General features: G+C 40.1%; 2 protein-coding genes across 6 annotated transcripts in view; both read right to left on the bottom strand.

The window, feature by feature from the left end:
• Positions 1-556, bottom strand: part of LOC129410390 (uncharacterized) — a 3,113-nt gene extending 2,557 nt beyond the window's left edge. The window contains exon 1 of the mRNA XM_055158470.1: positions 470-556. Coding sequence (XP_055014445.1) covers positions 470-556 — 87 coding nt within the window. The remainder of the gene's footprint in view (positions 1-469) is intronic.
• Positions 557-2,540: 1,984 nt separating this feature from the next.
• The window catches only part of LOC110172672 (nuclear factor 1 X-type), a 66,323-nt gene continuing 41,408 nt past the window's right edge, over positions 2,541-27,455 (bottom strand). For 4 of the 5 annotated variants that reach the window (XM_055158614.1, XM_055158616.1, XM_055158617.1 and 1 more), the window contains 6 exons: positions 5,202-5,264; positions 4,860-4,934; positions 4,257-4,380; positions 3,747-3,782; positions 3,396-3,523; positions 2,541-2,635 (listed from right to left, as the gene is read on the bottom strand). In XM_055158614.1, coding sequence (XP_055014589.1) covers positions 2,556-2,635; positions 3,396-3,523; positions 3,747-3,782; positions 4,257-4,380; positions 4,860-4,934; positions 5,202-5,264 — 506 coding nt within the window. In that variant the 3' untranslated portion in view covers positions 2,541-2,555. The remainder of the gene's footprint in view (positions 2,636-3,395; positions 3,524-3,746; positions 3,783-4,256; positions 4,381-4,859; positions 4,935-5,201; positions 5,265-27,455) is intronic. The other variant, XM_055158615.1, reaches the window with a different exon arrangement.

The following is a 27,455-nucleotide window of genomic DNA, read 5'->3' as shown; positions in this document are numbered from 1 at the left end:
ATGCTGTAACTCTCACTATGGGAATGTGCAAGACAATATCTGAAACCACGAGAAAGGGTGGATGAGTTTGTGAATGTGTGTGTTTGTGCCACAACTGCACAGTTTCCTCTTCTGGCAAGCCTCCGTCTTTCACTGGCAACCAATCAAGCACTCCCTTGATGACCCTTCTGTCTCTTTGCACTAACAGGCCTACCACCAGATGCGCCTCTGAAGCAGAAGCTCACACACACAACTAAAGAAAGACAGTGGAGAGGGGTCTGAACAAGTGAGGAGAAGTCAGGGAATCCTCCTGCCTGAACTGATTGAAACCACATATGGAAGCGCAGCCATAAACCTCCATGGGCCTGTAACATTTAACTCAAAGCACTAAGCGTGTCCCCCAACACCACAAGTCCCCTGTGTCTCAGGAAATTTCACAATCATTTGGAACTAATATGAAATCATGGGTCTTTTACTTGCCTCCACTAACCTCCCCCACCCCTTCTGTAGCCCCTGTGGAGCAGATGTCTCCTGCATCCTGGTGGATCCCAAGGCTACTCACACACAGAAACACCATCTGGGACCATGCTTCAGCTGTGGACGTGTGTGTGGACTGTTTGTGTGATTCATATGTATGAATGCATCTTAATACTGTACACTAGTGTGTGTGTGTGTGTGTGTGTGGGTGTGTGTGTGTGTGTGTGTGTGTGTGCTTTGAGGGCACAGACTGGGCACACCTGTGTAGATTGTCTTTTGTTGGTGTGTGTGAATGGTTGCCCACCTGGACAGGGAATTCCCTCATGGGCTTTGTCTATGGCAGGTGGGATCCTTTAGAACGTGCACACACAATACTTGAGTCACATATTCACACATATTTTGGCCCTTCAAGAAAGAAAAAGGGGACTTTCCAGGTTTTTTACACATTTTAAAAACACTTACTAAGGGTTCACGTTTAGCAAACCACATGATTATTTCTTGCCTTTAAATAGCATCCTTTTATGTCCAAAGATTTGTACATTTTCAAAAGTATAGGTATTTTACTCTATAACGTGTTTAGAAGTCATAGCCTGGGATACAATGGTTAGATTTTTAAAAGGTGAACAAGGTAAAAATGCTTAAAATGTCTTAATTATTGCAAACTAATCTAAATATATGAAACAATAACATTTTCACAAGTGCACGTACTGTAAAAAAGACTCCAAGAGCTTCTATGTATGGTGAGAGAAGACTGCTGTGAAGCTGTGGATGAGTACCCAGACGAAGGGCCTCTGATGAGCATCCTCTTAATTACATTTACAGCTAAGTGGAGCAGGAGAGCGGCCGCTGAGATTCTAAACCAACTAACCCTCCTTTCATTAGCCCTCATGCTATGAGCACACATCACTAGGGCCTCTTCCCTCATTTACCTCCTACCTTTTCCTATTCCCTTCCTTGCTTTCTGTATCTCTCCTTGCCGACATGACTGGTCCCTCCCTCAGGCCCTTCCCGCTGTACATGTTTTCAATTAGACAGAAGGGAGACAGGGGTGGGAGCCTGAACGGTAGAGGTAGGAGCCGGGTTTTTACACCTTTGATCCACAGACGGTAAGCATCTTAATGAGGGATTTGAAGCACAGGGCAGCACCTAAACACCTGCAGGGGTGGGAGCGTGGTAAGTGTGTTTTCTTGTGTGAATGTCTGCATATCGGGGGCTGTCATCACGTGTGCGAGTGTATTGACATGAGGCCTGGGTAAATGAATTGGCCAGGGTCTGTGTGAGTGACTGGTTGTGAAGATTTGTGTGTGAAGAGACAGGCAGAAATGCAAACAGCCTTGAATGTGCCTGCTGGTGTTGTCAATGCTAGCTCTGTGACATCTGTCTGTAAAAGTAATGTTGGAAAAATTACTCAAGAAACAAAAGATAAGAAATGCACGCTAAGCTCTCGACTTCATGACTTCAGGATGTGCACACATTTCTGACAAATTCCATAAAATCTACTCCACTGGATGAAGTGCCACAATATACGGCTAGGCCTGTCACGATACCAAATTTTGAAGCTCAATATATCACTACAGAGATATACTGCAATAAACAATAATATTGAAACTTCATACCACTGATACAATAACAATAATTCAAGATAATCCCAGTAAACTATTTTTTAAACATAGAGAATCATTAAAAGGTCTGAAATGCAACAAATAAATAACAAAATGAACCAATAATTAACCATAGAAGTGACTTATCCAACTTCCTACAGCTCAAATCTTATCGTATTACAACAAAAATACTACAAATCTCTCCACTTTACAAAGAAATTGTGCACACAATAAATACTGAACTTCAAAATATATTTTCCATCTTTCAGTATATTGAAAAAAAAGTCAATACAGTATTTCTCGTGACAGGACTATGCATATCGCACAATTTTGGTTATCAAGGAAATACTTATGGTAATACATGACCTGTAACAGTATGACCTGGACAATACAGTCTATACTGTATATAATATGGTACATCCATACATATTGTGCACACACAGTGAAATGACTGTACTTTGTAATGATATATTAAGATATATGAGTGTAATCAATGCTCTAACCATGGTAAGGAAACTGCACGCCATCGTTTTCATGTTTTATCTTCCGCTCTTGCACACTCGCCAAATGGTGCTGCACTGAAAGTCAAGAAGGGTATTGTTAACAATGGGACAGGGTCAGGGCAGAGATGTAGAGTGTGAAACAGAAACAAATGAACAGACAGAAAATGATCTTGAGAGTGACTGTGTGTTACTAAAATCATTTGGGAAAAAAAAAACTGTAGGTGAAATCAGACTGGCCTGGGTGATTGAGTGTGTGATTTTTACATCTACAATTAGTGATAGGAAATGCTTTAAAAACGTTAAAACAAACACAATGCTGTTTTTAATCCTATGTTGCATTTTAGACCATAATTTAAATGCAACTCCATGTGAAAGTATTCTAAGTATTCAGAACACAGTACTCTGATTGGAACATGTATCAAAATACAAAATACATTTTAATGCAGGTATTCAGTATTCAATTAAATTTTTCAGTGTATTTTTTCACAATGTTCAGCATTATATATGGTCACACGCACACACATATACACAAGTGTATACACTTAACATGTACATTTGTTTGTCAGATAAATGTGACACTGTGAAAAATTGTATTCTGCTACTAAATACATTTTCAAAGTATTCTTCCCATCACTGGGAACAAATTTGGTAAAATATTTAAATGAATAGTGTTCAGTCAGTGTTATTTGTGTGCTGGGCTCTGTGCAGTCATAGCTTCAGTCACAGCAGGTGAGTTAGGGGAAAAGGCAGAGCAAACAGGAGGGTGGTTAATGAGAAGTGAGTTAAGCATGTTAATAGGTCAACAGATGCAGTGGTGATACAGGGAGACGAGTACCTGCGTCCATGTCATTGGGCCACACACTGGACTGAGAAGAGCTGGCAGCCGGGGAGCGTCCAGGGTAGAAGACATCGTCTGTGGGGCTTTCCATTTCACTGTCGTCTAAAGACTTTCTCTTGGTGGAGCTAATACCATACAGAGAAAAAAAAAAAATATATATATATATATCTTTTAAATATCAGTAAAATTCAATAGTACTAAACAAGGCACACTTAAAACTAGAGTTAAGATGAGAATCAGATGGAGACAGAACAGACAGTAAGAAGAGGAGGAATGCCGCAGTAAACATTGTACTGTGTAAAGTGTTGAATGTCTGGAGAGTTTTTGTGTTCTTGTGTTGGTAACTACCTCCGGGGAAGATTTGCGTATAATTCCACCTCAGACCTACAGCGGCAGCAGATGATAGAAGTGGAGAAAGAGAGAAAGTTATAAAAGAGGAAAGCTAAAAAAAAAGCCAATAGAAAGCTGATAAATCAGTAAACAAGAGGACACACACAAACATGTACAAGAAGTGTAGGACAGGCTCCAAGTATGCAGATGAACTTTAGTACCAGATGCCATTCATAGTAACAAACCTCAGTGAAACAACATTCTTTGCCAGAAAACTCATTCTTCCACTAAGAACCAATATACTGTTGGCAGATATTACTGTGATTTCACACTTTCCTCTCGTATGCCCTTGGCTTCACAGAGAATCACATTTGGATAGCACGGCTACTGCCACATGGTGACTTAAGCACAAACAACACAAATGCTGTAGTGTCTTAAAGGCTATTTTCTTTACATAGTCACATACATTAAAGGGTGCTCTTAAAAAAAATATATATATATATTTATAAATATCAAAGATTCAAATACCTGGTTGAGGGAGGGGAGGTCAGAGAACGACGGCCCAAAGCCACTTGGTTGATGTTGTAGTAACTGGGACTACTGTCCAGGTCGGCCAGCGAGAAGTTAGGACCTGATGCTGTCGCTACAGGAGCTGGAGGGAAAAAACAAACACATGTATTACTGGGCCTGTCCCATAACAAGTTTTGAAGCAGATATAATGGTACAGAGTGATATTGAGATAAACAATAATAATATTATAACTAAATACTGACACAAAGCAGGATAATTGATAAACAGAATCATTAAAAGGCCTCAGGTGTAACAAATACAAAGAAGAAGGAACCAATAATTTGCCATAAAAATGAATTATTCTACCCTCTTCAGCTCAAATCTTACCTTATTACATAAAAATCACAAAAATCTCCCCACTATTGCAAATACATTGTTCACATGGTAAATACTGAGCCCCAAAAAAATAGCTCCATCTTTCAGATATTGAACGATAAATCAATAAAGTAATTACTGTGACATGCCTACGTATAACCAAGCTGGTCTTAATAATTGATAATGCGTAATGTGCATGCGTAATGTACAGGTATAATGTTCGTGCGTAATGTGTGTGGCACTTACTTTGTGACACTCTGACGAGCTCTGCCACATTCCACACTCCTGAAGTGACAAAACAATCCTGGAAACTAAGGTGTCCTGCACAGAAAACCACATCATCAGACAAACACAAACGGACCAAACTGTCACATCAGATATTCAAAGCCTGAGATTAAATGAAAACCTGAAATCAAACCCCTTTGAGAGTTCGACCATCTGCAACTATGTTTGTGGATCAACATCTGGGTGAATGTGTTTGCTAATTGGATCTATAATTGGAATATGTTATGGCCGATAAGCACGATGAAATCAATTCTAGTATGCTGATTTGACAGTGTTTGGACATGGCTGAGTGGGAGAGCTTACCGTTAGGTGGTGGTTTGATGTCTGTGTCTCCCTGTTGACTGGAGCTGTCTGATTGTCCAGATTCTGCAAAAAGGTAAAGTGAAAAAACATAAGTGGTGTGTGTAAAAAGAGACAATGTCATAATGTTGCCAAGACTGTGATATGGGAGGTGTTAGTGAGTATATGAGACTCTGCAGTATGTGCCGGTGTATGGTGTACATCTTGTGAGTATCTGTGTGTGAATTCACACATTTTTGTGTGACAGCATGTATCCAAGAATGTTCTCCATCACTCGCTGTCCTTCCTGACTTGAGGTGTCTTGATTTACAGAGTGCTGCTATGCCATTTAGTATCTCACCACGCAATCATATCCCTCTTGCTAATCCCATTTAATACCTTCTTGCTGGTAGGGATTTAGTCCTTGTAAACAGAGCACCTTACGCATCTACACACATATGAACGCACACCCACACAACCACACTCAATCTGTTTTCTCCTGTAAATTTGGTTTCATACTTAATACATGATGTAATCCCAGCATGGACACACAAATAAACGTAACACAACAGAGGCCTCATAAGCAGCTGAACTGCAAAGCCCTGTAGGATTTCTGATAAAGAAGACAAAAACTTAGTCTTCATTTTACAAGCTCAATATGTTCAAACTTGACAATGTTTTTCAAGCCCAGCCGTGGAAACAAGTATGAAAAAAGCCTGCAGCTGCATTACTGCCCTGATCTTCTTGTAACACAGGGGAAACTTTAGAATGCATCTGGTTTTTGGCCTGAAGTTCTTGTGTTGTCACTTTGGCCTATCTAGATGAAGGCTAACTAGAAGCTGAGCTTGCTAAAGGAGGTGTTTACCTCTAGTTTTTGGGTAACACAGCACACAGGCCCATGCCAGCAGCACTTGCCTTGCAGCCACAGTAAGCCACAGATTACTGAGCAGAAACAATAACAGACCTGTCTCTGCCTACGAAGAAGTGCTTATCCAGAGAGAGAGGCGAGACAGACGGCCGAGCAGTGAAAGAGCTCACAAATATAAGAGAGATTCCCATTGCCTTCTCTTCTATTGCTGAATGTCTCCCTTTCTCCGTCTCTCACTCACCGACTGTAATCCTGGCAGCCATCTTAGAGCTTGGCAGCCATCTTAGTTTTGGCTGTAGCGTTGCATTCCAGCTAACTGACGGTACTCGCTCCAAACATATGAGGCTACACCCTACCGTACATGCACCCAGACACTCTGGTGCAAACTATGCACTGAGCAGGGGAAACATATATGATGGCCAACCGAAGATGTTGGTTAAATGACCAGACTTCACTCGAGTTACTAGCCGCCTTGTATTTCACTCCAGGACTGTACGAGGTTCATTCAGGGTATTTCTATCTCACACTTCCATCGTTTGGGTCATCAAGTCTATATATGGACCTATGGAGTATCGTAAGTTCGTTTGGACACTCTATTGTACAACATCTCTCTTACTATTTCTTATCTTCTTAAGGTTGGCCTAGTGTGACCCAACTGTTTTGCTCTTTCTAACATTCAAACCACAAAAAAAAATAAACAAAACAACTAAACGGGTTCACGGCAGAGCTCGGGCTCTGAGCCAAACTCGTAAAACCGTAGGGACATTTTTAGTTGACAGGAACATGACACTAAGCACATCAAATGTTGCACTCTGTATAATCCAGTCCACAACTGTATTTTGCTATTTTTTAGACATCATTTTAGACAGGAACGTCACTAGGGCTGCAACTAACAATTATTTTAGTAGTTGACTAGAGATTCATTTTTTTCAACTAGTTTACTAATTATTTCTGAAGTACATTAAGACTTGTTAGATACATTATCAACTAAAAAAAGATTAAAATATCACAGAAAGGCTATATCAAAGAATATTGACGAATAAAGTGTATTACTAATGAAAACAACTAATTGTTATATATGTTTCTTATGTGTTTTAGAGACTATATAGTTCTGTATAGTATAGTATTATTAATTATTGCAACCCTAAACATCACCCATAAGACTGGAACATAATACCAAGATATTGCCATAACTATGTAATTGATAATATATTTGATATAGAGCACGCTTGAAAGTAAACTACTTCAATTTCCTGATCAAATTATTACTAAATATTATTCAAATATTTTAAAACTACTAACAGCGTATTTTATTTAAGGTTTGATTAGATGGACCATAACACTATTCAGTTTATAAGTTAATAAGAATATTACATTTTCCAATATTAGGATCAGTCAAAATGCTTTTATTAGGTTCTACTTTGTGCAAATCAGTGCTGTGTGGAGCTATGGAGAGCTTTGGTGTGGACAGGGGAGAGGTGCAGTGTGGTGGTGGTTTGCTTGTTGGTTATCATGGTCGTGCCAGCTCCCGGGCACTGCCTCCCCCAGTCTCTGAAGCACACATCCAGGCCTTATCTTCCAACTGCAGTCCCCTAAAGCCCTCCCTCCAGCAAAGCCCCGGATGCCCCTCTAACCAGCAGCCACCCCAACTTCAACCTCAGAACAGGCACCCCTATTTACCAGTCTGTAATTGTACATATGGTCATGAGTCTTTTTGTAAATATTTTTAATGATTTGTATAAGCAATATAACTAAAACATAATGTGAAACAGGTCTACTAATCCAGGTGTGTTCTATCGTAATAAAGGTTTCAAAATGCAAACTACTACTACTATATAATGCTGAAGAAAATACAGATGCTAAACGATAATATTGAAAGTAATTTATGCCACTGATAAAATAAACCAAGAGCAGATTTAAACTATAAAAACTATTGTAAATGTAGAATATTGTTAAAAATCATTAGCCGCAATAAATAAACAGCAGAATGAAACACTTCAGATCAAATCTTATCATATAACCGAATAAAAATATAGTTCCAGCTTTCATATATTGAACGATAAGTCGATATAGTGACACACCTACTTTTACATATTACATATTTTCCTATCCTCCTTTATTAACTGCCTAATTTAGAAAAAGGAAATAGCACTCCAATTACTGTCATGGTGCAACAGTACCTTGGAAAAAGAGCTATTTATAGCATGAATGTTCTGATAAAAATTTCCTTTAGAATGTGTTTGAAGATGGGATTACATAAATTCTAAGCTTCTATAAAAGTTATGCTAAAAGGTCAAACCTGATTAAATAGTGGCGTAGTATACATCCCAGTATGTGTGTGTAACAAGATGTACACTCACACACTCTTGGTTCCCAGCGATTCGGTTCCTTGTTGGAACAAATGTCAACTGTGGTCCCCCCTCCTCCTGCTCCTTCCCCTCTGCTCTCTTCTCCTCCCCAAAACACAGGATAACGCTGTACAGCCTCCCAATTGGGTTTCGCTTAAGAGGTTTATCGGTATGTTGCTAAACATTCTGACCTTTTTTTAATCCTTAATGCGCTTAAAATGTTCCAAACCCTCCTAATCCCCCTGACTATCCCACACAGATGTTCACTCAGCTCTTTTATTGGATGTTATTTCATTATTATTATTTATTTAAATATATATGTATATTTCTGATTTTAATATTTCCAATCTGTATGTGCGGGTATTTCCATTTTAAACAGAAGTCTTTTATCATTCCAGAGGTATACTGTGTATGTGCTAATGCTTTTGTCCATAAGGTGCATGAACATGACCTTTTTATCTTTTCAAGCCACTTGAGCCAGAAACTTAAAATAACGTTGATTCAAATGAAAGTAAAGTTACAGTATGCTAAATTTGATTATACATAAATCTACTTGAATCTGAGTATACAGACATATAGCTGTCTGTATGAATGCATGTGCCTGTACGTATTTGTTTGTCTCTCTGTGTTGCGGTGCCATGGTGCCATAGTGGCATAGTGGCAGGCAGCGGGGCTGTGTGGCGAGGTGGCAGCTCTCAGTGAGTGTGTGTGTGTGTTTGTGTGTTTGTGTGTTTGTGTGTGGTTGTGTGTGATTGTGTGTGTGTTTGTGTGCATGGAGCAGGTGTGCAGAGCCGCCCTGCGCAGCTTGCTGCCCATCTGTGCTCCCGTCTGTGTGCCGCCTGCGCCCACGCTTTGCCAACAGCGCCGCACCACAGCAAGAAGACCCAGGAGAGAGGGATGTGGAGAGACGGAGAGAATAAGAGGAGAGGGAGGGAGCAGGGATAGGGTGCAGGACAGGAGCAGCACAATGTGTTGGCCTACTGTCACTTACAGTTATTTTCTCATAGTCAAGAGGTTCTGAGTTTTATATCAATCTACATTATTCATATTTATTTAAATTTCATAGTTTAAAATATCTGAAGTAATTAAAACATGAATTACAACAACAACATGTCAAAGATCAAAAGTTACACTGTATTCTGCGTTTCTGTAAAATATTAAAATATGTATTTTTATTTTCCTGTGAGCCGTAGAACTGAAGACGGAGTGCTGAGTGAGTGTGTTGGGGCCTCCAGCACAGTTCACAGGCCGGCCTAACAGAGTGTGAAGGTCCCCCCACTGAGCTGATACTGATATAACTGTCCTGTAAGTGGTGTTGACATCAGCATTATTATCCTGTCAACCTTCATCTCCACTCAGCTTAAAGGAGTCAACAGGGGTGGGGGCCCCAGCGTGTTAAGGGCCAGTGTCTCTGCTTCAGCCCAAATAAATACATCTGCACAAAGGCCGGAAAGGGAAGGAGAAAGGGAACACGGGGAGGGCAAAGGAAGGAGGGAGAGGAGGGGCTGGGGGCACTAACAGCTCCTATACGGCACACACATCAAAGCAGCACACATACTCTCACTGAGCAAAGGCTGCAGTAAGGGGCTTTCACCACCAGGTGGCCATTTCCTGGCACAAAAGGAGTATGATGAAATGCAAATAAAGCAACAAGGCCTAGAGCCAAGCATCTCCTCCAGCTCAGTCCTCATTCTTAAAGCACAGAGAGACGCGAACCAAAAAGCAAAACACAATGACATGAAAGAGTGATGTGAGTCAAATCAAAGTGAAATGAGATGGAGGAAATTATCAGAGGGGGCCGTTTCTCTCTGCCTTTGGCCCTCAGTGTGCTGCAGGTTGGATCATGTCAGATTTTGAGATGTTTTTATTTAAAATGAAAAAGAAACAATATTAGCATTCTAGATATTAAATAAACCTAGTAAGAAACATTAGTGCAACTTAAATTATACTGTTTCAGAAATCAGGCTGTGTGTCAATAATGCATTGCAGAAAGGCTTAAATAACAAAAGTTTGAAGTGTAATGTTGAGCTGAGTTTCAGTGGCTCCCTCTTCCTGCTGGCCCGTACACTGTGGCTCTTTGTGCGGAGGCTGTGCACTCACTTCCTGTCTGGCCAGAGCGGGGTGCTTTAAGGTAAAATATTCAGCTCCTATTTACTTATTTTTAGAGCTCACACTTAAATTAAAACGTGTCATCCTCATTAAATAATTTCATTTGCTCTTAGTTAGCATTTATTTTTATTGAATTTTTCTTTGTTCACATTCAGTTAAGACTCTAGATTTATTTAAAATGCATAAAAGAAAGCACATTTACACTAATAGGAGGCTAGTGCAGTTGCTTGGCCAAGGACACAGTGATAAGAGCAAAAAAACATCCACACAATCAGCCCATGAACACACAGAGCACCACAGTGATACTGAGCGCGGCTGCCAACTCCTCCAAACGCACCGCTGAGATAACACCGATAACAAACATTCTGCAGCAGCCAAGTCCCTTCCTCCGGAGAAACACTTCAATGAAAATTTACAGCAAATGTGGCACTTTATGAATATAACAATACTTTTATATGTCAGAGGGATGGAGGCACAGCACTGCAGAGCAAGAGACCCAATTAGAGACATGCTTCAAATCTGTGCTCCGGAGAAATGATGGAGCATAAGAGGGTCATTTTAGCACATAAGGAAATAATGAGCATTCCTCTGGGAACGTGTGATTGAAAGACTAATATAGAATGATTACAATACAGTATATGACTGAGCCTGCATTACTTCAGTAATATGAGAATGTATAAACAATGTTTATTAACTCTACTTTTCTTGTTTTGTTTGTTGCTCTTTGTGTTATTGTTATTTTTGAATTTTATCGTCTCTGTGGCTCCCTGCTGGGTCCTACACAAACAGTGCAATACAAAGTGAATAGACACACAATATAACTGTGTGAAATTCAGTGAAAGTAACTTTATTCAGTCAATAAGTGCCAAGCCTCAGAGGGGTAGCGGAAAATGAAAGATGTGTATAGGGTTTAAAATAAAGAATATCCATATTGGTGGAAAAATCTGTCAGAATGTATAAAGCTAATGACAGTGTGGGTTATATGTGGTGGGATGAGTACATTGTAATGTATGGAAACACAGCAGGACGTAGTGCTGATCAAAGAGGTCATACTGTCACGTTGACAACTTCACATACAAACACGCACAGAGAGCCGTACAGAGCCACACAGAGCCGCACAGAGACACAGAGGAGCGGAAGGACATGGGCCGAGCGCTGCCAAGTGTTGGTCACCTTCGACCCTCTGGCAGAGGGCTTAGAGCTGGTGCCAGCCAGACAGCTCAGCACAAGAAGCAGAGCAAACATTAAGTTTGAGCATGCGCACACAAGCGTGTGGGCACAGGGGTGTGGGCATGCAACATCCAATCACAAATATTAAATCAGGCTTTAACAGTCAATCAAATATAGGGCCCTAGTTGAGCATCTATCTATGTATGGATATGTATTATAGTAAAAGATTTGGTCATTATACCGAGGCACTAAGAGCTGACATGTAGGTGCACGATACTTATGTTTTTAGGAACAAGATCTGAACCGAGCTCTTAGCCTGTATACACATTTTCCAAGGCCCCTTTTGTCCATTGTGGAGCCCACAAGGCCACATGGGGAGAACAGTATGGCAGAGTGAGGTCATATGAGGGAGCTGGAGCCAGGCGCGACTGTTATTATCAATAGTGATGGACAGTGGGCACTGTCTCCTTGCTCATGCATAGACAAAATACTTGTGCTTCAAAACAAGAATCGCCTATGAATTTAGATTATAGGTACAGTAAATACAATAGAATATCATTGCCAAAAAGCACAATGTCAAAGAGCTAATCGAACAAATGGCAATCATTATAACCCTCACAGCAAGGATAGCACTGAACAGCTTGGGGCGAGTACAAACAAGTGATGGAAATACACAGACACGCAGATAAACCAATCAGGAGCAAAGTGATTGTAAGGCAGAGTACCATCTGTTTGTACAGCCACTCATTGGGGAGTCACAGCATCGAGACTGTAACGCTTTGTGTGTGAAACAAATGTAAGGGCTATCTATCGCATGTGTTGATGATGGCTCTGTAGATATGGGACCAGTCTAACAACACTTGGCACACTCTTTACTAAAAGCAAATTCATTCAATGAGATTTGCATATCAAAATTTGACACCTCTTCCTTCTTTTCTGAAACACATTCCAGAGAAGTTCCTCAATCTACCAATTATGATTATGATTATTATGACTCAATGACTAATTCACCTAATAACCACACATATTTTAGGAGCAGTTAGCCCAGTGAAAGACATCCAGTTACCATCTGGGTCCACGTTCATGAGATATCCACTAATCAGATGTGAGTCAATTACAATCCCTTTAAACTGCAGTATATTCTGTAGGTTTATCTGACTGTTGTGATTTATATGCAGCAATTTAGGAAATAATTAAAGTTAATGTGCATAAAAAGTAGGGGGGGCTATAAAACCAGTGTCAGAATGATCCCATTTAGGCTGACTAGTAGTGCAATACTAAGCAATGCCATCACAATATGTTATGTAACTTTAACAGGTCAGGCCTATCCAAAAAGTTGACTGAGTTCACACTGAGCAAGGAGCAGGGTGCTTTGTTGAAACCTGTTGCCCAAACATTTTCAACAGCCAAATTAATAATTAACACAAAGTAACAATATAAAATGCGCAGGTTATTAAGCTGAATCCAAGTTTGTGAATTTCATATTTTGGCTCTACCTTTTTATAAATATTTACCCCTTAAATTGTCAACAGTAAAATCAAACTGTAATATGTTGATCTAAAAGTGTACAGTACCTCCTTGGCCCCTGACTGTTCACAGCTCACAGGGGTAAGCTTTTGATTTGGTTGTGACTGGCAGCTCATGTAAACACTGCATCAGCGAGCGAGCAATTGTGGAGACGCAGAGAAAGTTGAACGGCGGCCAAAAGCTGCAAAGCCAAGTTTGGCCCTATAGCGCTCAGCATGTGTGTGTGAGAGAAGAGAGAAGGAGGGGGACAGAGTGAAGGAGAGGAGAGAGAGAAGAGAGAGAGCGGGAGAGACAGACAGAGAGAGGGAAATAGAGAGACAGAGAGATAGAGAGAAAGAGAAGAAGGGAGGAAAGGAGAGACAGAGACAGAGAGAGAAAGAAAGAGAGAGAGACAGACAGATAGAGAGAGAAGGATTGGGACAGAGTGAAGGAGAGAGTGGTAGAGACAGACAGAGAGAGAGAGAGAGAGAGAGGGAGGGGGACAGAAAGAAGAAGAGGAGAGAGAGGGAGAGACAGAAAGAGAGGGAGATAGAGAGACAGAGAGAGACAGAGAGTGGTGAAATGGAGGTTTATACGTCCATGCCTGAGTGTGTTACTGTACGCACATGTGTGTCTCTGCTTAACCCATTTACGTAACAGACGGGGTCCCTGGGTTCAAGCAAATTTAAAGACTGAACTAGAAAAGGCAAAAGGAAAAAGTTGTAGGAGAAGAAGCTATACAGGGACGAGGGAAGGAGGGGGCAGAGGAGGCAGCCAAAAAGAGGAGGGTTGCAAAGAAACGTGTGCATACATAGTTTATTTTGGCCAATCAGAGAGCAGCGGGCACCACATAACAATGCAAGTCTGTGCACCCAAGACCAGACAGTGGAGCCCTTATGACACTTGTTATAAAGATTGTGCTCCTCTTCTTTTTCTTTTTAGTGTCCCAAACAAATATTGTGAGAAAATCCCTGGACAAAGACGAGACAGAACGCATGTCACAGTATAAAAAAAAGAAGTCAGGGTGGAAGAGTTGGAGAAAGAGAGTAAAGGAGAGAAGCATGAAGGCTTGTTTCTGGTGGGACTCCAAGAGCAGCATCTGTTTGGCTGGGGCTCAGAAAAGTCTAGTGTTTCACCCTGCAGCGCCCGGGGGAATGCTATTCCAGGCTGCAGAGGCTTCTATGAAAAACAGCTTTATGTGGAAAAGGGGAGATGGAGGGAACCGGAGAAAGAGAGGCAACAAGGAAAGGAAAAGGGGGACCGAGGGACGAGGGAAGGAGACAGAGGAAGAGGAATCAAACAGGAAGAGGTGTCAGGAGAATATCGTATATGAAAAAACAACTGTGGTGCAAGTTTACAAACCACTTTCAAACCAAACACAAACAACAAAATATATACCTCCTTATAAAATGATTTATTTAAATATCAATGTTATATTTCTCTAGATCAAATTATCGTGAATAATTAACATAACATTTGGAAGTGCAGGTTGTGATCTTAAAATGTGTGCTTAAACATTTTCTGTGCATTTTCAGTCAAATCCATCATTTACACTTGTTCACAATTCTTATTCAAACACAGAGGAAGCAGAGGTGCAGACAGCCTTGTTTGCATCTGGTCCAGCTGTGGAGTGCCCCTTCACCTGTCAGTCAGGCGTCTGAACGCCCCCCAGGGACCTCCAGCAGCTGGTGGGCAGGTGCGGCTGCTGTCCACTCCCCACACAGCACCTGTGTACAGGCGTCTGTGCCCGTCACTATGAAGAAGTGCAAACAATCTCTCCGGGTTTGAGAAGCAGAGAGCAGTGCATCAGGGTTTGGTTACAAATGCTGTAGTCTGAAGATGTGATGTATGATTTGTATGTGTAAGGTAAGAGGGGGCTTTATGGTATTACAGTGAGGCAGGGACTTTAATCAAATGCAGAAGTCTTTTTCCCTGGAAAAACAATAAGGGAAGGCAAAGTTTACATGAGCTAATTGACAGAGGGAGAGGGGGCAGAGATGGATGGACGAGCGAAGGAAGTTGGAAGGAGAGAAAATAAACACACAGTGGAGATGGAGCGTGGAGACGGATGGAGCGGGACAGAAAATGGCCAAAGGAAAGAATTAAAATGTGCTTTTCATTTGTGGATAAAAATCTGCCCCGTTGTTCAAGGGTTGAAGTATAGTCAAATTTAAAGCATTGAAGTTCATGGAAAAATGGTTAACTAGCATGCTTTTACAGTGATTCCCTACGTGGGCTCCCCAAAGCTTCGCATGGGTCCCCTAAAAGCCCTTACAAAACACTGTAGATTTAGATTAGAAGTGTTTTATACGTTTTATTCCCCTTTTGAGATATGACCTTAGACATTTTTGCTCACTATTATGAGATCCTTTTCCACTGTGTGATGCAAGGTATAGACCATTATCCCCTGAACAAGAAAATATTTAATTTAAATTTCGGAATTAGAAGTTTGGAGTTTCTGAGAATTTATTATAGCCTCAGTCTGAGTCTAAGTCTATGCTGCAGTGCTTGTCATCTTTCAATTATTTGGTTGCTTTTTAAAATCCATAGAAATCTTAAAAAAGTTATTTACACAGTATAGTGAAGACCATGTTTTATTTTTATTCTGTACTACGCAATCCTTAATAAGCACCTCAGACTCCCTCTTGATCTCACTGGAACATAAGCCTGTCAATCAGCTTTAGAGGATTTGATTCATTTGAACGCTCATCACTCGTCATGTCTGGACTGATGGAAGCTCCTAAAACTCTCAAAAATAACACTTAGGGTCAATTAGGACAGATCTGAGTCTGAGACTTCCCGAAAGAAATGAATGTTTGTTGAACAGGCCATGTGGTAAAAATCTAAGTTATTTGTTGAATAACATTAAACAAGATTTGGGCAAATGACTGTAATATAAAGTAGGGCACGATTATGGAAAAAATCTGATTACAACTGCAAAAATAGTATGACTGTATTGCAGACTGTGACCAGTCCAGGAGCAATAGCATTTGAGAGAAGTCTGAAACATGAATAGATAAACTTATGTGAATGTGAATGTCAGAACACGTTTATAAAAATCTACAGGTAACAAGATCTTTCTATGGAAATAAAATTGCATTTTGTTCTTTACACAGGACCAAATTTATTTCAACATTTGTGGTTGGATAAATGTACCAACCTAAATTTCCAATTGCAACATACTGTGCAGTCCTAATATTAAGTAGCAAATAAGACACCCTAGTAAGAACACTATACCCAAACATGAAGATCATCTATGTGTAAATAATGTCACTTACCATGGAAAACAATTTCAATATTAAAGGTCCTATATTAAATGCAAATGTTCAAATATCTTATGAGCTTTTATCCCTGTTAGAATGCTGTTACCTCATCAAAACTATACATGAAGCTGTGATTTGTTTCATTCACACATATTTGAGTAAGCCTGCCTATATCCATAAAGCTCAAAATGCTCTGTTCCCCCTTAAAAGTGTCAATTCCAGGGCTTAAATTATCCAAATGGTTCTAGTAACACAGTGGAACAGAGTGTTTTCTGTCTGAGAGAAGAACTCAGCCTAAATATGCAGGGTTTGTGTGTTAAACATGTGAATGAAACAAAACACAACTCCAGGTTATGTTTCTGATGAGGAAATAACATTATAACATATAAGAGAAAATAGTGTAATATGAGTCCTTTAAAGTTTTAAACACCTTACTTTAACCAGTGGAATATGGAATAGTACTTTCCTGACAAGTAAATATATGCCTGTGTGGCAGAGGTTGGCAGAGATACAGTACTTACACTTGTCCTTGTATGTGCATTTTCTTTGCTTATCTGAATCAATGCAAACACTTAATAAGTCAACCTCCCTGAGTGATTTAGATTTTAAAAGCCCTGTATCAGACGCTACCTCAAAGGCCTACGATGTCTGCTGCTATCTCTAACGCACACATCATTACTCTTCCCTATTCAACCCTTTGTGGTTTTGAAGTGTCTCTCTCAAGCGATGCATTCTTTGGAAAACTGTAAATATTCAGGCTAAGTGACTGGTGTGAGCTAAAACAAAGTATATTTGCTCTGTGATGATGTAAAGGAGGATTGTAAGTATCACAACGTGTCTAGAGATCAAAACATCACAAAACCCTGCCACATTTACAAAGGAGGAGTTAGGGGGAAAAAGGTAGAAAAATATCATACTGCATTTTTTTAGAGTCAAGATTTCAATTTGATCAAGATTCATCCAGTTAGTATCGGTATCTTTTTATCTGCCATTAAGAAGTAGCTAATCTTTTTCTGGGAGTTCACACTTGGTTAAATTCACCTGTCACTCACTCAGAACATGGCAGAAGCTGATCAATAGGAGGAGAGCATGCGAAGTAAGTGTCTAGAAATACATTCAAGATCCTATATTACACAAAATTCACTCTTAAACCATGTTATAATGTTGTTACCTCCTCATAAACATACCTCCTTTATTATTAACATCCTTTATTATTAGTCAGTCTACATCTCAAAAGCTCAAAATGCTCTGTGCCGTGTGATGTCATGCAGTAATAGTTTTCAAGTTAACAGCTCATTTTACCTTCAGCAAAGATTGTCAATTCCACGGCTGAAATCATCCAAATGATTCTAGTGAAGATGTATCATGTTTAAAACACAGTTGAGCACTTCCTGTATTAAGAACTTAGCCCAAATATGCAGGATTTTTGAGTTAAACATGTGTGAATGAAACAAAACACAACTCCAGGTCTGTTTGTGATGAGTAAACAACATTATAACATAGATTAGAAAACAGCGTAATATGGACCCTTTAAACAGAGAAACACTGAATCACAATATGACAACCAAAAAGCATACTGTCAGGATCAGATCACAATGAGTTAATTTGTTGTAAAAACACGTTTAAATGAGTAAATGATCTGCAAAGAAACAACAAACTATTTTATGTTTGGCTTGGCAGGTAGATTTACCAGCTACAACCGCAGCATGCAATTACACAGACTCCACTCTCAAAGACTTAATTTCAATAACAGCATGTACAAAGGACGAGTGGGAAACACACAGAATAATATGCATTAGAGGGATGTTAGGAGGCACACGTGCACACAGCCATATGGGCCATAGCATAAATATGAGCTGTTTTAATGAGCACAGAATGGATGAATACAGCACCAGCTCTCATCACCGCTCTGTCCATTCTATGAGGAGGCAGGCGTATGATTTCACTTATCCATGGCCTTGGTATGAGAGCCTCTAGACAGGAGATAGTGACGGACTAATGATCCTTTTTTCCTGCAATTACCCAACTCTCTCCTCGTCTTCATTCTTCTATCTGTTGGCTTTTCTATTACTTATTTCTACAGTAGCACGTCATGATACTAACATTTCCATCTAGATTTTCACACCAAAAGCAGATCTCAATCATTGACTGTATAAAGAAGTGGACTAAGGGACTGTGACGTCACAAATAGTGTTCAGCTCCAGTGAAATGAAGCTGACAGGAGTAAATTTGGAGCCAGTTCTGTATCAGGCAGAGTATCTCTTGCAAGTCGTGACTTGGACTCGAGTCAGACTTGAGTCACTATTTTTAGGACTTGAGACTTGACTTGATAAAATGGACTAAGACTTGGGACTTGACTTGGTCTTTAAGGTCAGTGACTTCGGACTTGACTTGGGCTTGAGGTCTGTGACTTGAGAAGACTTGAGAAGCACTTTTAAATCTGAATTCTTTCTATTCTGACCATAATGATTCACAATAAGATCTTGTCAATATCATGTTGATTTAAAAAGGAAAAATTTATGAAATAAATTTCTACAACTCTTACATACTCATATATAAATATATTTTTAAGTGCAGTTTATCTTAAAATTAATATAAGTAGCAAAAATCTAAGCTATATTTGGTACTTCGATTTAAAGACTTGAAATGACTCGAAGCTTAAAGCAGACAACTTGGACTTGACTTGGACGTTATGGGCCAGTGCCTCGAGACTCAACTTGGACTTGCCTGTATTTGACTTGGGACTTGACTCAGACTTGAGGTCAAAGACTTGCAAAACAATGACTTGGTCCCACCTCTGGTACCAGGAATATGAACTTATGTACGAACAAAATAGCAAAATAAAAACACCAGTACAGTGGGTTAATATGATAATTTTAAGACCAAAATGACTAGACTTGCTGCAGCAGTTACAGAGAGAGGTGGCAATTTTTCAATTTAAAGTCAACTGGAGTCGATGGAGCCGGAAGCCCCCCATACTCACCAGGTTAGCCATGTCCATTTATATATACAGTCTATGATACAGACACAGTAATTTTAATAAACTCACTGGTCAAAGTTGAATAAGAACATTACCGAGGCTTATTTTTGAGTTCTAATTTCCAAAAAAAGCTTTAGAGACTAACTTACATAAAGTAATGTCCAATATATGAACATGATGTTAAAATATCATCATTGTGTATTGCAACTTTAATTAATAGATTCATTCACAAGCACAGTGCATTTGGTCATTCCCATCATAATGAATTGTTTTGAAAGGGGAAAACGAAGACCTCCACGCACACAACCCTGCTGATATGACGTGGATCATGTTTATTTAACCTTTAATCAACCAGCAAAGTCCCATTGAGCGTAGATAGGCATTTGAAAAAATAAAAAAACTACACAACTTCATAACATTGAAAAGAAAGTGAAGTGAAAATACTGTTAAAGGTGCACTATGGAACTTTTTGGTTAGGCGTCACCTGCTTATTTCTATGGATACGCCATTGCTCTGCCTAGAATGTTTCACAGTATGACATTAAATAGCTCAATCTTACATTTACTCAATTATAGGTGTTTTTATAGCTCATTCTGACTGTGAGCAGGGTTGTCTCTCCACAGAGCTGACCTGTAACTTCTGGTTTGGTTTCCATGAAGATAGAAAGAAAGGTTTAATACCATACTGTGAAACATTTCAGACAAAACAATAAAGTCTCAGTGTGAAAAAGCTTTTGAAGGACCCTCCACCATAAAGTTACAGAATGCACCTTTAAGTAATGCCTGCAGCTCGGAGTGGTTGTCTGAGTGGAGGTCTGTGTGGAGTCAGTGGGCTGAGGGCTTATGACAGACAGCACTGGTGATGTAATGCACTGGGGGTCTCGCTGGTGAAACTCCTGACGCCTGGGCTGATTAGCTCTCCCATGGGACACAGAGAGGGCCATATGGTTAATGCTAAGTCCAAACTTTGTGACGTGTTTTATAGAAGTTGTTATTTAAACGTGTACTGTATAACTTTTCTCGTGAAGGATTTGCTGCCTTATTTTCTCCATTAAGATGTTATTGCTTTGCCTGTAATGTTGCATGGTATGACATTAAATATATCTATTCAGCATTTATTCATTACGGGTTTCAACTGGTCAAAAATACATTAATTCCTTCTGTGATAAGGGGTGACTCTCCACAGATCTGAACTGTAATGTAGCGTAGTGCTGTAACCTACTTGTCTCCCTCGTGATATATATATATAATACATCAATAATCTATACTGTGGAACAAACCAATATTTTTCAACATTTCCATGAAGACAAGCAGGTGGCGGAACCTCCACTAGAAATGTTACACAGTGCACCTTTAAGACACTACAAATACTGTTTTGTCAGAATACAGTTTTCTTAACGGAACAGGAACAGGAACAGGAACAGAATCACATCAAACTTTTCAATCTTGTACTAAAGAATAATTTAACAGATTGTGCAGAAAGATTTCTTGATATCTATTTCAACATACATTTTCTATTTTCAGTCAAATTTAGTTTACACAAATACTAAAAAATTCATAATCTCTCTGTACATTTTATTTTTTAATCCAAAACAGCAACAAATTTAACTGTATAATAAATTTTTTCTTACTTTTAATAATAATAATGCATAAATTTTAGCTCTTTTCTGGACACTCAAAGATGCTTTACAGAGCATTATTCATTCACTCCATACCCAGTGATAGTAAGCTACTACTGCAGACATAGCTGTCCTGGGACAGACTGACGGAAGCGAGGCTGCCAATCTGCGCCATCGGCCCCTCCGACCACCACCATCACTCACGCACACACCACTTTCATACTAGGCAATGTGGGTGAAATTCCTTGCCTCAGGACACAATGACAGTTTTTGCCACTGGCGCCCCACTGTGGCACTTGATTTTCCAATCCAAGTACAAACCAGGCCCTTGCTGAGCTTCTGAGATGTGATGGGATCAGGCTTTGACAAGCCGGTATGGGCACAAAAAAGCTTTTATACCATATAGTTTATAAGTAAACTATATGGTAAGTTTCAAATTGACATCTCCTATTTCCCATTCATCTGCAGTTTCTCGCCTTTGGCTTCATTATAGTAATTGACATAGTTTAGTATTATAATTTATTCACTTTGTGATCAATGTGCGTGATTGATAAGCTCTGGGCACATGGCTTTAGCTCAAACAGCTGAGCAGATGTACAGCCTTATCACTGTTATTATGATTAGCTCCACAGTCAGACCTAACAGCTGCAGATCTTCTTAGGGGCTGCTATGGTTTTACTGACAGACTTATGATGAATCAGGGCTATCAGGACTGCTGGAAGAGGACCGAGGAAAAAAGTTACATATTGACCAAAAGATAAAGAAGGGAAAACTGACTTTTTTTTTTTTTTTTTTTTTTTTTTTTTTAAACTAAAATTTTCGGCCAGGATCTATAAAGTATCTATCTATATATCCATCTACCTTTTTATTATTCTTATTATCTATTTATTCTTTAAAATGTGTTTCTCACCTTCCACGGTGGTAGGTCTCTCTCACCCTCATTCAGCTCGGGTCCTCTACCAGAGGCCTGGGAGCTTGAGAGTTCTAAATAATATATATATATATATATATATATATATATATATATATATATATATATATATATATATATATATATATATATATATATATATATATATATATATATATATATATATATATATATATAGTATTGCTCAGCTGGGTATCAATATTAAAAAACTCAGAACTGACAAATGACTCACTCCAAAAACATCAGGAGTTTCAAACCGCAGTTGGACTGAGTGCGTTTGATATGAGACACAACAGTCAGTCACAGATCCATTTTTACACTGAGCAGACTCTCCTCTCATCATACACAGTCACACACACACACTCCACAGCTTATACTACCTTTGTCACCTCCCACACACTGGTTATCTCCAAGGACACAAAACCCACACGATTCCCTTCCCAATTTTCACGCATGCAGCCTAAATGGAGCTGTAAGCAGGCATTAAGCTCAACGTGAGGAAAAGCAGAAATACTGATAGAAGGAAGAGGAGGAGATGGATGGAGAGAGACAGAGAGAGAAAGGGAGGGTGGTTTCTTTTAGCATCAACTTTCATCTTTACAACATACTTAAACAGGGTTTTTCAAAAAAGGTAGGCGCTTTCTGATTTGTGCGTAGTCTTTTCCTTGTACCCCCCCACCCCCCAGTCTCAAAAAAGACACAATGCAGCCTCTGTACTGCTACACCAGGGGGACGCGCACAAAAAGCACTGCAATCCCTGCCAGACTTAAGAAGGTCTTGGTAGCGGGCCAGGGGTATCTGAAATAATACTCCACCGCTCACAGTGCCGTATGTAACTTTTTTTCTTTTAAATCAGAGATTAGAGGTGATCTCCTTTCACTGTTAATGCTTCAGCCATTCTGAATAGTGGATGTGTAGTTTGAACTGGACATAGGCCAGGAAAAGTAGAGCAGGGCAGCAATGGGCAACAGGCAGTGATAATATATGACTGGAAAGTTCAGGCCCAAACGTACAGCGTATTTGTGTTTCACTATCAAGGATTTAAATGAAGAACTAATTATTTTTATTTAACTGCAGAAAAAATGTGTTGATGCTCATGCACGTTTATCAAGCTATTGTTGAGCAATGACAACATTCCACCAGGAAAATTTGCATAGTTCACCTTTAATTATGAGATCGCAATGATATGCTGTAACATTTATATTGAATTATCATGAAATATGGGGCAATGATACTGGCAACAGTCAAATAGTGAAAGAAATACTTCTATAATTGCAGCAGTTTTATTTTTCGTTGAAGAAGCTCATTAATTTATGACCTTCAGCTGTATCTTGCTGTTACTTAACCATGTAATGCTTTCACTTTTTCTCTTCTCTCTCATCTGTAACGGTTGGAGAATGATAGAATTTTAAAAATGAAAACATTGCTACTGGTGTCTTTGTTCCTATCATTGCATCACATCAAGTTAAATGAGGTTGCTCAAATGATATCTCTATTCTCTCCACAAAGGGCATACAGCTGATCCCTTGATTTGTGCTCTCCTATAGCAGCTTTAACAGTGGGTTGTCTGTACCTCCTCTGCCCTGAGCGTGACCCAGTCAGTCACCCGCAGGAAGGAGTGATTAGTCGGACTGTAGTAACCGGGGCCCACCTGCTCGGACTCAATGGGCACCCTCACACAGCTAGCTTGTACAAGTCAACAGAATTTTAATCACAACACAAAGACACACTTGCATAGACAAAAGCATGTACACAAAAAGACTCTTAGGTGAATGAGAGGGGTGCGCGCGCCCCCCTTTCATCCCACAGATAGATAGAGAGGAAGGAGGCAGAGAGTGATAAAGGCCCAGACAGCAGTAAAGGGCGAGTGAGAAGGAGGGAGGAAGGAAGGGAGGGAGGAGGAGTGTTTCCTGGAGAGACTGGCCCACAGGATGTACAGCAGCAGTGGACCTGTTCAGGACCAGGCTTTGACTCTATACATGTGGCTGTCATACTAGAACAAAACACTAACCTGATCTCTCTGACTGCATACAAATCAATGGGGAACACCAAAGTAGCAGAGTTCACTTATCTATACTATACTGCAGTAGTATAGCACAGTAGCAAGATGATTTGAATCCTGTGGGAAGTTTCCTTAATGTCGCTATGTCTGTAGATTTCCACTATAAAAATGGAAAATAAGGTTTCTTTTGAAAACTGGAACTCCCCAAGAACTGGGATGTAATTTTCCAAAGAGTAGGCAACACACATAATGAAATGTGGACAGGTGGACGTAATCAAATACACTTTTTGTACATTTAATTTCCTGGAAACAAACGTTATACTTTTCCTGTTTGTAAAGGGATCTGGGAGTCTTCGTGGTCCAAGCCTGTTTTGTTGTCTGCTTTCCTGAAGCCTGCTGCTCTGTCTGTCTGCTCTGTTTCACTCTCCTCTCTCTCTTTCCCTTGGCACAGACAGGCTTGTCGGGCCTGTAATAGAGCAACTATTGTTTGATGAGGGAAGCCACAGGAACTGTACCCGGTTAACCCTGCACTGGGGCTGTTTGTGTGCTGGCGTACACACAGGAGCGTGCCATTGTGTGTGTAATGTATGGCTGTTTGCATTATGCGTGTGTGCGATAACAGTGTACATTACAATCCGTCAGTCTGCTCCTCTGTTTGAAGTGTAAGCAGCCGTGACATCAGGCTTTGTGACCAACAAGTGCCCTCTTCACTGCTCCTTAAGATTACAAACTTCCCCCCATGCATCCTAAGAGGACTTAAACTCTCCAAAGATGGCCTCCTATTGCCATTGTAACGCTTCACACCATTTTCACCGCTTTTTAACAATCAGACGCCCCAGCTCACAGCCCATACTGTTACATTCTTCAACACCCTTAATACCCCTGTCCCAAATCTCCAAATACCTCCCTTCTCAAGTTGCTGGGCTGTCTCCCATAGCAGTGTGTGTCTATGGGAGAGCACATGCGCGATGCTCCATTAACTCTAGTGGTGACAGGCCTTTGATGGCACCAGCACTCCTTAATCCCACCGCAGAGGGTAAAGGGGAGGGAGGGGGCAAGGGGGCAGCCTCCAGCCCTGACCAACCCAAATCCTGGTTTACTCTCAAGTTCAAGTGTCAGTTAGTAAGTAACACGAAGAATACATTGCAATGACATGTAGTGTAGGCCTGTTATGATAATTACTATATTAACTTATAACTCCATATTTACCGTGTACCATCTTTGCAAAAGTGATGAGATTTTTATTATTTTTGTTTTAATAAGGTAAGATTTAAGCTGTAGAGGTTTGAACAAGTGACTTCTATGGCTAATTATTAGTTAATTCTGTTATTTATTTGTTGCAGCTCATCCCTTTTAATGACAGACTATTTCAAAATGGTGTATTGGGATTATTCTGCTTTATTGTTAATGTGCCAGTGGCATAAAATTGTTTTAATATTACAGTTTATTCATATATTTCTCTGTAGCAATATATCCTGCTTCAAAATTTGTTAATGTGACAAGCCTCATGTATTGTAGTGTATTTGCTTTAGGAAAAGTTGTTCCAATGTGTTCTCTTAATGTCAGTTCTATGCCAAAAAATAGACAAAATATGTGTCTTTGTTGTGCCTTACAGTTAGGATTGAATATTCATAAAATTTTCCCTTTTTATGCAGGAGAAAATACACAAAATCGAAAGCCCTGTACCTCAGCAAACTCAGTATTGATTTTAATTTGATTTCAATGACAAAAGTGGACATGCTGATCTCAATCTAAACTCAGTTATCAATTTTATTTGCATTTGAAAGAAAACAGTAAAAAAGTTTTGAGGGAAAACGAAAGCTGAAGATACGGGGTGTGGTGAAATTATCATAACAGTGAAGACTTTGAAAGCGGCGCTTTGCAAACTCTGCACTTAGAGAAGACAGCTTCGACATGTGTTTACCATTTCGCCATCACACAGACAAGGATTTATGACAATCTCCTCCACTTTTAATCAGAAGGGTATTTTTTGTACCTCTGTTTTTAATGCCTATCTTATGTTAGAAAAGAGGTTACTTCAGTATGCCAGGTGGTGTGTGTATATCTGCATATGTTTTTGTGCAAGAGTATACACACACGCACATGACTAATGAGGTATTTGGCACTGGGAGAGCCATTTTAATAATAACTGATACATCCCTGGATCCTTTTGGGGACCAGCTGGGAGCGGTCTTCTGTACCTTCGCAGGGGTGAGGATGAAGAGGGTTGGGTGGCGCTTGACGAGGGTGCGAAGATGAAGGGGAGCGGGTGAGGTGTGATTTGACAACTGCTTGGCATGCATTCCCCCCACATGCTCTCTGACCGTTCTGTATGCCTGGGTATTTCATAAAACAAGGAAAACTACATCACTCAACTGACAAAGGCAAAGATCCAAACCACACTGGACACCACAGTCTGACACGTCTCCCCTTCTCCCAGCCTCTAAGCATGTCTATGAGCCTGCTTACACAATTTTGACAGGTATTTTTCATTCGTGTGGCTTTACATAGAGAGACGTTGAGATGAACCTTGCGCTGGTGCCAGATTTCTCCTGAGTGAGAGATGCAGTGGCGTCTATCACTGGCGTTGGCTTCTGCTCCTGTGTGCACTGGCTGGGGATGCCTGGTTACGGACGATTCTCACACACAACTGACAGAGCAGTATAGAACATTAGACACATTGGCACGTCCCTGTGTAGTCTGCGGAGATGCATAAACAAGGGTGAGCAGGAGACACAAGCAGAACGGCATGGGCTCCCACACTGCCTCCTTGACAGATTTAAGTAAATAGCAGCAAACAAGACATTATTTTTGGCAGACCAGACAGCAGTCCAGTCCAAGAACTAGGGGAGGTCTACTGGGAATGAAGACGGATGAAATCTCACAAACAGATGTGATTAAAGTCAATATCATATGCACCATTATTCACTGAGAAGAGCTACTCCATCACAGGACTAGGAGACACAGAGGCTCCGCTGACAGTTTTTCAGGCCATTTCTACCTTTTGAGTTTCCTTTTACGATGAACTACACTCACAATTCATCTCTGAGAAAACCAAACTGAGGAAATGTTTGTGGAGCCAAAGGAGATCAGAAGACGTTCAAATTACAGATGGATAAAACTGTCAAGCCAGAATCTAGACGACTATTCATAATTGAAAAACAATATTTGGTTCAGTGACCATGTGGTTAGATTTGCACAGGGCTGATCCTATAGCAATAATATACATTTTAAAAGCTTATAGAAGCTGGATGAGTTGTATGTGCAGCTGACATGGTTAAACTGACCCACAATCCGCGTAGTAAGTGGATTTGTAATCCCTGAGTGGATTTTTACTGTGTTTACTGTCACAGTCAGCGCATGGTCATGCCTGGCTATTTCAGGATCCGAACAGCTGTCCCTCTCACTAACTTCTGCCCCCTATTATTTTTTTTAAAGCAATCATCAAGTTTCAATCCGTGCTGCACAATTTAGCATTATTTA

The sequence above is a fragment of the Boleophthalmus pectinirostris genome, unplaced genomic scaffold (assembly GCF_026225935.1).
Source record: "Boleophthalmus pectinirostris isolate CB_2022bp ecotype Guang Dong unplaced genomic scaffold, ASM2622593v1 HiC_scaffold_22, whole genome shotgun sequence".
Lineage (NCBI taxonomy): Eukaryota > Metazoa > Chordata > Actinopteri > Gobiiformes > Gobiidae > Boleophthalmus > Boleophthalmus pectinirostris.
This window is presented reverse-complemented; position numbering and strand designations above follow the sequence as displayed.